The sequence below is a fragment of the Equus asinus genome, chromosome 11 (genome assembly GCF_041296235.1).
Source record: "Equus asinus isolate D_3611 breed Donkey chromosome 11, EquAss-T2T_v2, whole genome shotgun sequence".
Lineage (NCBI taxonomy): Eukaryota > Metazoa > Chordata > Mammalia > Perissodactyla > Equidae > Equus > Equus asinus.
Genome location: NC_091800.1, coordinates 10,657,227 through 10,671,158, shown reverse-complemented (window position 1 = coordinate 10,671,158; position 13,932 = coordinate 10,657,227). Strand labels below are relative to the sequence as shown.

Sequence of the window (13,932 nt, the reverse complement as noted above, 5' to 3'; positions counted from 1 at the left end):
ACTGTTCTAATTATTTTTTAAATTTAAGTATCTTGTGATATATAAAGAACAAGGAACAATGAGTTTTACTTTTCTTTAACAGTGTTACTTAATAACATATTAAATACATATTGAATGTATGCAGTACAATGGATTAATCTACTTCTGCTAGTAGCTTTAATTTTTAAATTTAAATACAAGACCAAAATCAAAACATCTGAACTTACACTTTTAACCTGAAAGAACCAAGGAATAGCTATAATTCTAAAGTAGCATCAATAAGGCAAATATTATTTTTACAGGTATTAATAAACTATACTGAAACATGGTAAACTATAAATCTTACTTTGTACTTAAATTGAAATGTTTCGACTTCAACCAATTACAGATGTTTATTCTAAAAGAAGCTACTATAAAGGGTGCAGACTCAAATTCTGCTAATGGTTATTTGAAATTGTATTTATGAAATACCTAGAAAATAGGTTGATCTGGAACCTGTAGAGAGTTTTATAATATTCATTAGCAACAATTTTTTAAAGACATAGGGGGCTACTGTTTTAACATAAATTAGGAGTTTTTAAATCATCTCTCTTTAGTGTTTTCAACTGTTGCATGGCCATAAACCAAAGACCCAAATAATTTCAACTGATCACGGATATTATTTAGGCAAAACTTCTCATGTGTCAGTACGTTTAATGTTGTGTACATCAAATTACAGTAAAAAGACAACTATAAACAAGATACAGCCCCACTCTTTTCACGAACGGCACACGCTGCGTTACAGTAAACCGAGTTTATATTCCACCATCAAGTGTGGTTCTCCCATTAGTTCACTCTGTGCCGGGTCTGAAAACAAACAAAAACAAACGTATTAAAGATTCTCAAAAAAAGATAAATTCAGTGCTTCTACTCACCTGAACATCTAGAACACGCAAACTAATCTTAAGTGAGAGAAAACAGACCAGTGGTTGCCTGGGGCCACGGGTGAAGAGACTGACTGCAAGGGGACCAAGGAAACTTTCTGGGTTAATGAAAACACTCTATCTTGACTGGGGGGACAGTGACACAGCTGTACACATCTGCTAAAATTTACAGAACTATACACTCAAGATGGATGCATTCTACTGTATGCCAATCATACCTCAATATGCTCAATTTAAAAAGAAAACATAGATTGACAAAGTCCTCCTGTCTCAAAGTTCTTAAGTTTTCCAGTGGCTTCTCAGATAACTCTAGAAATATTCTCTAATTAAGAGATTAAGCAAACTCTTAATCCAATTTGCAAAAAACGTTTTATCTCTATTTTGCGCTCTGTTGCATACACATGTACACAAACATAAATGAGAATTCTAGAGCAAGAAAACCTTAATCTTCACTCTCGTTTTTATAGATGACTCAGACTACAGTCTTATTTTAATTGTAACAATACGCCTACAAGAGCTTTTAAAATGAATACAGTAAGAATTCTAAAGACAATAAAGCCTTTTTTTCTTTTTTGCCCTCTACTCCTCAACACAGAACTAGAAACAGAAATAAAGACCCAATGAACTAAACTGTAAATCAGTCTGTAAAAATAAATACCCTTCACATTAAAATAATCATTATCAAAGTGGAGGTTTTCTCACTGGATCTCCTAAGAAACTAGAGATTATTGCTGAACATCAGTTTAGCAATCTATACTCTGGACACAACAAGATAGCCTTAGCAACAACTGATACTGCTACAATTATTAATAACAGAGTAAACTGCTATTATACAACAGGCATTCAAAACCTAAACCTAAAAAAAAAAAATGTCTGCATATGAGCACAAAGATTAGGCAAAGATGTTTGCTGCAGCACTGTTTCATGTTCGTGAGCAAGAGAGAAAAAAGCAAGCATCCACATCAATAAATACATTGATGTATCACACATACCATAAGATGCACACAGCATGGTACCAGCTGTCTTTAAAAAACAAACACTGAACAATGCCAAATATCTTCTGATCATATATATGTTTGTATGAAGGGAGAGAAAAAAGTCTGGAAGGACATACACTAATTAAAAACAGCAGGTCACCAGGGAAGGAGGGTCAGAAATGGGTTTGGGGGTAATCATGGAGGAACTTAGTTTCAGCAGTAATGTTTGAAATTTTTAAACAAAGAATATACTCATTTATATAATGACAACTTTCTTTTAAACTCTGCTTTTTTAAGCTTTTCACTTTAATGAAGTATTTGCTTATGAAATAAATCACTTGCACCAACAGATAGCATATCGTAAGGAGGGCACCGGCCTGCTCTGCCAGTAGCTCGCTGAGGGAGAACTGAGCCTCTCGCTCAGTCTGTTTACCCCTCTTAAAGGGAAGGCCCTTCTCAGCACTAAGAAAAACTCTAGTTCTGACTTTACTACTGCACTCTTCAGTAAATATAACCCTAAATATAGTGCATGTGCCTGAAATATTCTACTTTTAGCTCAACTAATTCACCTATCTTTCAGGAATCAACTTATGTGTCCTATTCCCAGAGGTAGCTGACCCTCCCACTCAACAAGAAACTACATCCCTAGCCTTTTTATTTCTGGAAGTTTTCACAATTTGCAATCACATGTTTGGTGTTTCATCTGTTCAATGTTTAGGTCTCCCATTAGAAAGCACAGACGTCGTTTCACCCTGTATATTCAGAGCCTAGCCCAGTGCCTGATATCTAACAAATATTTGACTGACTGACTACAGAAACGCTCAGTAGGTCCCTCTCCCTTTCTTTACAGAGAATTACAGAAGTTGATTTTTAATGAGTGCATCTTTATAACTAATTAAAAGATAAGCATATACAGACCTAACTATCACCTTACTAATTTTAAATGAGGTCGAAGTTCAACGGAAAAGCAAAGGAATTCCAGGTTTTCCTGCATTCAGACAGTTCCCTCAGGGAAGATTCGCAGGAGGCTCACTAGACTTCTGTTGTGTCCACAGCATTTCCTTACCGGACATCAGCAGCCAAGCAAAACTAAGAGAATTTAATCCTGTTGGGTTTTTCTGTTTCTCCTGAACTGCTGGGGCATAATGAGCAGAAGCAATGCTGGACAGACTTATATTTGTTTATCTTCCTCAGAATTAGAAAAAAATACAGGATCCTGAATGTATTGTTCTTACTTAAAAGTCATTTACCTTATACATAATACAATTATTCAGGGAATTTTGTTAAAAATGAGAGTCTTCTTTCCTACTCACCATCTATAGAAGCACAAAAATTATTTGTGGGGGTTGGGGGCACTTTTTTTTTGGTGAGGAAGATTGGCCCTCAGCTAGCATCTGTTGGCAATCTTCCTCTTTTTTTTTTGCTTGAGGAAGATTGTCACTGAGCTAACATCTGTGCCAATCTTCCTCTATTTTATGTGGGATGCCACCACAGCATGGCTTGACCAGCGGAGCTAGGTCTGTGCCCAAGATCCAAACCTGTGAATCCCGAGCTCCCGAAGCAGAGCATGTGAACTTAACCACTACGCCACTGGGCTGGCCCTTTGAGGACTATTTTTTAAAGAAAACTTTTATTATACTTTTTCTAGTAATTTTAAAAACTAGTCACATCCCACAAACATTCTGAATACTGAAACAATGATCATTGTTTAAGCTACCCTAAAAATGTTGTATTAGAGTCACACATTACACGTTATCCTCAGGACATAAAATGAACGACTACCACTAGTTGACTGAAATGACTACAACCTCAGAACTCCATAAATGATTTTCACTTTTAAAACCAGTTAAAGAAAAGTTATTAAGATTAAAGTTTATCTTATTACAGTGAATAAACAGTGAATCCAACCAGCTCTAAGCTCCATGAGGAGCAGAAATGCTGCTGGTTTGGTTTGCTGCTGTTGCCTTGTGTCTTCCTGGGGCTCCATAAAAAGGTGCTGAGCAACACTTACCATTAAGAATATCTTCAAATCCAACAGTCTCATCATTACCCCTCAAAATATCCAGTGAAAGATTTGAGCTTGGAAGAAACGGTAGACGCTGAACCTTTGGGAAAAGTATAAAAGGGTAAGACTAAAAAAACCACAGGGGAAATAAACTATATAATCTAATTTCATGTTCTTCATTCTTCATTTGTAAAATTCACAAAATCAAGTAAAATATCAATTTAACTTGGGGGTGGGGTGGGTCAGGGATGGGACACTAGTTCATATTTTAACCCAAACCAACTTTCAAAAAATTCCTCAAAACTTTACTCAAAATATGCAAAGACACTGAAATTGTAGCTTTTATCAACACTTAACAATCCCATCAGGTTTGCACACATTTGGGGCTTTGTTTCAGTCCAGGAAAACCACAGCATATACTCGTGATGTGATGGAATCCAGAGTGCAAGTGGGGGGACAGTTCTTACACACGTGGAAGGACATCTGTGAAGCTCTCACTCCTGAACAACAGGTATACTCAGCTATATACAAACTGCTCACTAGATCCCTTCACGCAGATATTCCCAGAGGCATCTCAAATTCAATGTAACCTCCCCAAAGAAGAACATGAAAGGAGATGGCTAAGTTTTCAGATACTGAGCCTATAATTTCAAGGAGTTTAATGGCTTCTTGTTTTCCTCTATGAAGCAGGAATTGAGGTCATATCCTAAAAATGGGGAAAGTAGAATACTGGTTGTAGGGGACATGAGAAGGTGGGTTTGTATAGCTATTATTAAAAGAGAAGAGTCCTTCCAACAGATATCGACATGTGTGGGAACCATACACAACTGACATCTAAAAACTCACCTGCTGTACGGCCTTGAATTCCATTTGCAATTTTAGTGGAGCAAATAGACCCTGGATGTTTCTCAGCGTGGAAAAATTCATTTTATCTTGGTTGAGCTGGAACTACAAAAGACAACAATGTCATTTTAAATGTTACACTCAACATTTTGCTTTCAAAACACCACCGATACATAAGTAACACAATACTTAGATGAAGGATTTTAATATCCATACCTAAAATAAAAACAAAGTACTTTTACTCATTTCTTCAACAAATTTTAGAATATATATGTCTCTATTTTATCCAGCATGCAGGTGTACTTCACCAGTATAAAATTACCATCTAAAATTTGGATTTACAAAACTAATAAATTAAGCACAATCACATTTTAGCACTTTGATTAGAATTACTGCAAATCTGGTAGCAAAAAGGTGTAAATAATTTGAGATCCAGAAACGGTTAACGTATAGTAACAAAAATTAATAGTGAATTTCTATTCTAAGTACAAAAGTACATATTTCAAAGGATTTCATAAAAGAAATAATCAGATCCACTATATCATCCTGTTAATTAAACTACAATGTTTAAACTCCACTTTTTTGGGTAATTGATTCCGGGGAAAAAGAACCTGCAAGATTCTAACGTCTGTCCAGATTGTATTGAGTACTACCAAGCAATTTTTTTTCTGGAATTATACTTTTGCTAAGCACTGATATTGCTTCTAAAAACTTTTATCACAATTTAACATGTTTCAGGCAAAATGAATCAACTTGACTCATGGATTCTCAAACATACACTTTCCCAAAATGGCTCTCAAGGATAGCAGTCATGACATGCAAACAGACTGCCATAAAGATCTGTCTGAGCTAAAATAATTATGAGAGAAAGGGACCTCTGTGATCATTTTTTATTACACTATACTCTCTGGATAAGATTCTTTTCTAACAGTCTTAAAAAATAAAAAATCATGGGGCCACGCCTATGGCCTAGTGATTAAGTTTGGTGTGCTCTGCTCCAGCAGTCTGGGTTCACAAGTTCAGATCCTGGGCCTACACTACTTGACAGCCATGCTGTGGCCGTGACCCACATACAAAATCGAGAAAGAATGGCACAGATGTTAGCTCAGGGACAATCTTCCTCAAGCAAAGAGGAAGACTGGCAACAGATGTTAGCTCAGGGCTAATCTTCCTCAGTCAAAAAAAAATCGTTTTGACAAAAAATCTACTGCGAGATTAGTGCCCACCTGGAACACAACCTGGAGGTCATAAATATTAATTCTGAAGGCACAAATCTAGCAATATGGTTTTTAATTTCTTTAGCCTGAGAGCAGAATTTTGACTGATGGTTCTCAGGGAAAATAGGCAATATTTTATCATGAGTATATGATCTGAAGGTCTAATTGCAGAGTCTCCCTTAAATACTGAGTTATCTCATAATAAGTACAATTTTATGTAAAACAATTCAATTTTATAAACTTTGATGAATATACTCAACTTGCAATGTGATGGCACACCGCAATTATCAATTAACATACACTTAAGTACTAGCAACCATTTGCAAAATTAGAATTAGGCTCTGCAGTGATCTAAAACAAAACAGAAGAAACAGTCTATAGGGAGGAGGTTATCTAATCTAATGGGGAAGACACTACCTCTAGATCAGGGCTTCTCAACCCCTGCCACTACTGACATCTTGGGCCAGATGATTCTTTGTTGTAGGGGGTGGGGACAGTCCTGTGCAATGTAGGATGTTTCGCAACATCCCTGGCCTCTACCCAACAGATGCCAGTACCAAAGATCCTTCCCCTCAACACCACTTGTGACTATCAGACCTTGCCAAATGACCTTAGAGGGCAAAATCTCCCCTAGTAGAGAACCCCTGCTATAGATGATGATGGTCATCCTCCATCACTATCACCACTGCAACTCTCAAACATGGAGAGCTACTATAAGCCAGCACATACCAAGGGATGGGCTATCACTAACTCCATTTTATAGATGAGGAAACTAAGACTTAAAGAGAGATTAAGCAAGCTGCCCAAGTTTACCTGGCTAACAAGTGTGGCGCCAAGAATTTAAACCTATATAGTTCAACCACACAACCCATGTTAAAAGACACATAATAAGTATCACAGAACTTCAAGGGACTGCCATTAGCTGGTAAAGTGACTAAAGAATACTACACAGAGATAGCAGAACTAAGCTGAGTCTTAAAAGATCTAAGAAATTTTTAGACTCTTCATCATTTTGGTCAGTCTCACTCAGAAATGTCAAAGCTTCTCTTAAAATGTATTGCTCAGAACTGAACCAACATTCCAAATCTAATGGTCAGACTAATACAGAGGAAAGTGAGCCTACAATCTCCTTTGATTTGAGCCCCATCTATTTATTACTAAAATCCAAGATTGTATTAACTGTTTGTAATCTGCTAGTTTATACTGAACATAAAATTAAAATTGTCAAGTTTTATGTAACAAGTCAGGTTTGCCACACCTAAATGTGTACATTCATTTTTTTAACTCAAATGAAGAATTTCACATTCACCTCCATAAGTGTTTTTCTTGAAGTTCTGGCCTATTCTTTTGGTCTATTGTGTCATCTGTGATACAGTTCACTTATTCATCAAAATGAGCTATCCTAATCAGCTTTTTCTTTCACAAACCTGATTTATATGCTTTCTATGATTAGCCTCTATGGTTGAAAAACATTTAACCTTCCTAAGTCAACTTCTGAGCATGAAACCAGAATGCACTTAAAGCAGCTAGGAGTCCCTTTATTTTCTCATCCAATTTGAACTTGAATTTCATCACTACATTACATGTTCTACTCTTTCTTATAGAAAAATCTTTCCCTCTACTAAAAGAGGAAGGAAGCAAAAAAAAAATGGAATAGGTCAGATTTCTGTTAACTGGGTACCAGTGCACCATTTTCCCCAAGTAGTAAGATACCTCTTTCTTCTTGGTCTGAACACAGATTTAAAAATCCTTTAAGTCGTCTTTAACACATTTGTACAGACTACACTCTCTTCAGGAGTGACCTGTGCCCACCAATTTTCCTGGTAAATACTGGTCTAAAACTGTTCAAATATCCCCTCCTCTATGGAGCCTTCCACAAGCCCTAACAAAGGTGGCTGCTCCATCCTTGGTCCTCTAGAATACTTGATGAGGTCCCTATCCACTGCTTGTCCTCCCATTAAATTTTCAACCCTTTAAGGATGGAGATTACATCCTCTTCATCTGGGTACCTACTGTGCCTAGCAAGTGGATACATCCCTCAGTAACTTAAGGATGCAGGGCTTGAGAAAGAGGTCAACAGCAAAAATGGCAGGGGAAAAATATAAAAGAAAACAGGGTCATCAAATGAGAAAATATTATGAGAGGAATGGAGAAGTGGATTGACCTTTATTTTTTATTTATTTTTTTGAGGAAGATTAGCCCTGAGCTCACTACTGCCAATCCTCCTCTTTCTGCTGAGAAAGACTGGCCCTGAGCTAACACCCATGCCCATCTTCCTCTACTTTATACGTGGGACGCCTACCACAGCATGGCTTTTGCCAAGTGGTGCCATGTCCATACCCGGGATCCGAACCGGCGAACCCCAGGCCGCCAAGAAGCAGAACATGCGAGCTTAAGCGCTGTGCAAGTGGGCCAGCCCCAGATCGACCTTTAGAAATGTCCATAAAAAAAGACAAGACGAATGCGTAGAAAGAGAGCTTTAGTTACACAGTATAATGATAATTCAAAGCCTACTCTAAAGGCTACTGAAAATAAGTCCTCCCATTCGTCATCAAATGCTCAACACCAGAATTATCTTAATAAATGGAACCACAACAGTGTTACTAAAAGTATTTTTTGACGAGAGGATAAAAATAAAGACACAAGTAATATACTTACATTTTTTTCTGATAATTCAAGAGGATGACTCGGCAAAAGTTCATTTTTCACACAAGAAAAACTGAAAGTAAACATTTAAAAGGGAGATTACGTATCACTCCATACCCAAAGCTCAGAATCACAACTATCAAGCATATAACTATAAAGGAATGGCACGAGGGAGTTTTTTTGGACAATGAAACTGTTCTGTATCCTGACTGTGGTGATGTTTACAGGAATTGATCTATGTATTAAAATTCATATAACTATACACAAAAATAAGAAACAAGTCAAATTTACTGTATGATAATTGTTTAAAATGCATCTATTATAGATACTGGTGGTCAAGACTTCAATTCACTACAGGGAACCCTCCAAAAACTGTAGCTAAATGATGCCCGCTATCTACAAAAAATTTAATAATGTTTATTATTGTCACTCTGATGACATGCTTCTAATATTATATAAACTAAGCCTCTTCTGTTCAGGGCTAAGGCATATGCAGTATTTAATATATGTTTAATAAATACATGCGGAACAACTTTTGACATTTACTGAATACCTCCTATGTACAAAGTCTATGTTAGGTGATATACAGCTAAAAGCAGGCCTTTGGTCTCTATCACTCTAGATATACAAAAGTGACCATCTTACTGTCCAAACCAGGATTTGAAAGCTGCAAGAAACCTTAGAAATTCTGCAACAATAGTTTATTGAAAATTGTCTTTGTATAGAACATTATTATCTTAGAAGTGAAATTTGAAAATGGTTCTACTCATGACAATCTTACAGTCTAACTGGAAGGAAAAAGGAGCATCTCATGTAAAAAAGTAAATAAGGAAATCATCAGGACTTGGATAGTGGCTTACTAATTGGACTATACTAAAAATTAAATTATATCCCCAATTCCAAAGGCTATATATTGCATCTTGCACTACAAAACGGAAAGACTATAATAAGGCATTATGTCTGTCTCCAGACACCAGTATAGAGTGACACTCTATTATAGGTAGACTAAACACCTTAAAATTAGATATAAAATTTAAAAATTCAAAAAACAGCATGTTCATGGGGGAAAGGCATTACCCCTATTTGATTAAGCAGAAAAGCAACGTGCCAAGACACGGTACCAGACCCTGAGACCTAAACATATAGAAAACATAAAGGAAATCGAGGGAAGGGATATAATTGTGTGCTCAAGCTAGAAAAGAAAAATAATAGCAGCAAACACAAAGTGCTTACTCATGTCAGGTACCGTTCTAAGCTTTTTTCATGTCTTAACTCATTTATTCCTCAAAATAAGATATAAACTACTAATAGATTGAGGACACTGAGACTTAGAGCAATTAAGTAATTTGCCCAAAGGCATACATCTAGTGAATAGCAAAGCCAGGCTCAAAACCCAGGCAGCCTGAGTCCAGGGTCCAAGCTCTTAACTGCTAAATTCTAGTGTCTTCCTGAAAAAAGTGACTTACTCCAATAGTTAATAAGATAAGGAGACAAATGTCTCTCCAAGTTATAGTAGCAAAAAGGAGAGTCCTATCAAATCATGCTACTGGGTAACATCTCCTAGAAGGATGCCCGATTCTGGGAACCTGCTACTCTGATATGACAGACAGTTCTTACACGGTAGAAAACATCAAACCCTCTGCACCCCTCCTCCCCCACTCTAAGGGCTACTACTTGCTGTCTTCCAAATCACATACACATTTATGACCTATCAGAATATTTAAAGACCAATGGGAAAAATAACTCACAGGAACATTTTATTATAACAAAGTCACAACTCTCCCATACCCTTTTCGAAGAAGATCATGACTTTCAAAAGGTCCACTTGCTGAAAGTTCAGTCACTGGAATACTGTCCTTTAGCTGAGAGCCAAGTCCTCTGGCATTCTAGAACACAAATAAAAACACTATTAAACAAAAAAATTATTAAAACTCACACTGAACACCTATGTAAAAAACACCGTTTAAGCACTACAGAGAAAAGGTAAGGTCCCCATCCTCAAAGAGCCCACAATCTAGACCATCATGATGAGCCTTAAGCATTACGGTAGAGAGACATACATGATATAGTGAATAACAGAAATTTGAGGATAGGAAGGATTCTTGAGTTGATCTCTGAATGCTGTCAGATTGAAAGGCATTCCAGGAAAAAAAAACATGGCTAAGGGTAGAAAAATATAAATGAACAAACTACAAGCAATGCGTGATGATGAGCTAAATAAATACATGTATGAGTGAGGCAGAAGTAAAGGCTGGCAAAACGAAAAGCCTTAAACATGCAAAGAAATTTGGGTTTTACTCTGAAATTGACAGAGAGCCTCTGCAGGGTTATGGCATGATGAGATTGACTTTCATGGGAAAGATCCCTCACTTAGCCTGGAATGATTAGCAACAGAATGAAAGAAGTTGAGGACAGAATCCTGGGGAATACCATTCCTTAAGGACAAAGAAAGATTAAGAATAGACAGAATTGCTAGAAGAGTGGTCACAGAAGCTAAGAAAAAAAGGGAGTCTCACAAAGTGTTTGGTGTCTATTAGAGAACAGTACTACGTACGAAAAATAAATGTATCTAGACAGAAAAATGTAAAATCAAAAACAGACTCACAGTGCATTTGATACTCATGTATTATGACCCAACATACTTATACTATAAAACAACTAATCACCAAATATTTATTAAGCATCAATTATGTGCCATCAATATATTAAGCATCAATTATTTGCTAGATGCTGAAGATACACATCTACCTTCCAGGGCTTAGTCTAATGAAGACAGATTAAACAAACAAAATGCAATAAATGTTACAACAGGTAAAACACAAGATAATCACTTTAAATCACTCACTGTTCAAGTACAATATCGCTGCAATCCCGCAGAAAAATGGAAAACAGGTACAGGTAGTTTGGTATTCAGTTTTATACTATTCTAGGAGAAACTACTCTGGCAAACCAACTTTTTTCTGACTTCTTAATTCATTTTATATTTTATTTGGTCAGGTACTTTATTCTGTCCAGGGTTTCTTCAATCCACCCCTCTAGTCCAGGCTCTCACACCTGGATAACTTCAGCAACACCCTACCGGGTCTTGCTGCCTCTACACTCTTCCATTTTCCAATTCTGCATATCAAGGTTTCCCTAAAACACACAACCTCCCCTTCCAAAGCTGCTAAGAAATCTTTCACTGAGTCATCAATGTCTTGTCTTGAAGAACAAAGTCGAAGGTCCTTAGCCTAGAACTCAAGAACCTGCACAACAGGTTTCAATTCTCCTGCGCAGAAGTCATAGTGAAGCAGGAAAAGAATCTGGAATCTAGCGTGGACCGTCACTAACCCACCAGGTGACTCGGAAAAGGCAGACCACCTCTCTGACCCTGTTGGCTCATCTGTACCACGTACCTGAACTCTTTCCAGGACTAGAGTTGTATGACTGTACCTTTCCAAATGTATCTCCTGTTATTTTCCTGCGTGAACATTCTCCTCTGCCCAAGTCACTTTACTGTAGAGTGACAAAAGAAAAGTTTCTTCTAGGCACAAAGAAAAGGGGAATTCTGATCTCTGGGTTCTACTGTTATCATTTTCCCAATTTCCTTCTGTAAAATATCAGGATTAGTACCTGATGTTTCCAATAAACCAGAAGAGGAAAACAAACCTATGAAAAGTTAACGATCACTAGTTACACTTGAGCGTGTTTACAAAACCTCTCTAAATGATCAGCAGTATTTACCAACAGAAGTTTTCTAGATTTGGAAGGCCTAGCAGCAGTACTGGTATCAGAGTCAGCGGCAACGGCGACACAGGAGTCTTTCCCAAATATCACTTTTAAGATAAAAAGGGAAAGAGAGAGAGGGAGGACGGAGGAGGAGATGCAATAACAATACTGACAAACGGGGAGCAGCAACTGTCTGATTTTTTCCCCTCCAACGTCTGACACGCTACAAACTCCCGAAAATGTCCGCAGAGTAGCGCTGATCTGCGACCCACAGTTACGAGCCGGCGGTCAGGGCGGTTCCGAGGGCCGGGGCGGGCGAGGGTTTTGAGGACTCTCCCCGAGTCTCCCCACAGGGAAGGGCAGGCGAGGCGCCAGGCCACAGGACGCCGCACTTTCGGTTTTGTCCTTGGCAGCTCCGCGCCAACTCCGGGGAAGGCGCCGAGGCCGACGGGGGACTTGGGGACGGGACGGCGCAGACCTAGAGAGGAGGAGGAGGTGGAAGAGAATGCCGACGAAGCGCCGGGCCCGGGCGACAGCCACGAACCCCCCAGCCCCGTGACTCGACAGATCATGGCGCCCGCGGCCGGCCTCACGCCCCGCCGCTGCCTCCGCCAGGGGACGGGCTGGGAGGCGGCGGCCTGTTCCTGCAGCGCCACGGTCCCAAGCCAGCCGGGAACTCGGGTCGCCTGGGGTCTCACTCACCATCTTCAACCCGCTCTGCCAACACGCTCTCAGCCCGTTACCGTCAGCCGGCCCCGCCGCTCGCTTCCGTTTCCGGGGCTGCCCCCCCTACATCCGCCGGAAGTGCGTCCGTCCGGGCGAGGAAGGAAGGAGGGCGCGGGGCGCCGTGAGGGAGCTGCGCGGGGCCGGGGCTCCCACGCCTGCGGTCCCGAGGGAGCGGGGGCCAAGGGCGCAGTCAGGGTGTGGGCTGGGAGGCGGGAGGGAGCGGTGGGGACGAGATGTGCCGGAGGAGAGGGGAAGACGCGGACCTCCGCTTTCTTAGTAATAAACATCTGCCGTTTGTGCGACATTTGAAGATGTGCAACGTGCTTTGGTAGATGCATCGCCTTATTTAGCACAAGACCTCTTTGAGGTGGATGCTACAGTTTTCATAATGGGAAACGAGGCTTAGGTGGGTGAGTGGTTGCCTGCGGTCATTCAGCTAGTAAGGCAAACGTGGGACACAAGGCTTTTGCTAGCTTATCTTTTAAATCATATGTGGAAGGCCTGCTATCTTCGGGACCCTGTGCTGAGGCTGAGAATACAGACATGAATGAGGCTTGGGTGGTTCCTGGGCTGGAGGAGCAGGGGAAGGGGGTGTGGGACAACTGATTAAGTAAATACGATAATTACTGAGATACAGTGGGCCCTTACTACATATCGACACACTTCTAAGTGCTTTATGTGAATTATCTTTTTTAATCCTTTCAAGTATCTTATGAAGTACTACTATTACCCCGATTTTACAGACAAGGAAACGAAGATATAAAAGGGGTTAAATAGGTAATGCCCAAGGACCCATAATCTGTGATCATAACTCTATACAGTATTGCCTTCCAAATATAATGTGATAAAAGGGCTTTATGCTCTGTCACTAAGGGGGATAAAGAATGCTTGGGCTGATAGCCAAGGGA

General features: G+C 39.3%; 1 protein-coding gene across 1 annotated transcript; it reads right to left on the bottom strand.

Moving 5' to 3' along the window:
* Positions 1-652: 652 nt before the first annotated feature.
* POMP (proteasome maturation protein) lies at positions 653-13,204 on the bottom strand. Its single transcript, XM_014843831.3, has 6 exons — positions 13,001-13,204; positions 10,379-10,476; positions 8,603-8,663; positions 4,731-4,832; positions 3,891-3,984; positions 653-825 (listed from the first exon to the last, which is right to left on the bottom strand). Exons 1-6 carry the CDS (start codon positions 13,001-13,003, stop codon positions 758-760), a joined length of 426 nt encoding a protein of 141 aa, XP_014699317.2. The 5' UTR covers positions 13,004-13,204; the 3' UTR covers positions 653-757.
* Between the last annotated feature and the right edge of the window lie 728 nt (positions 13,205-13,932).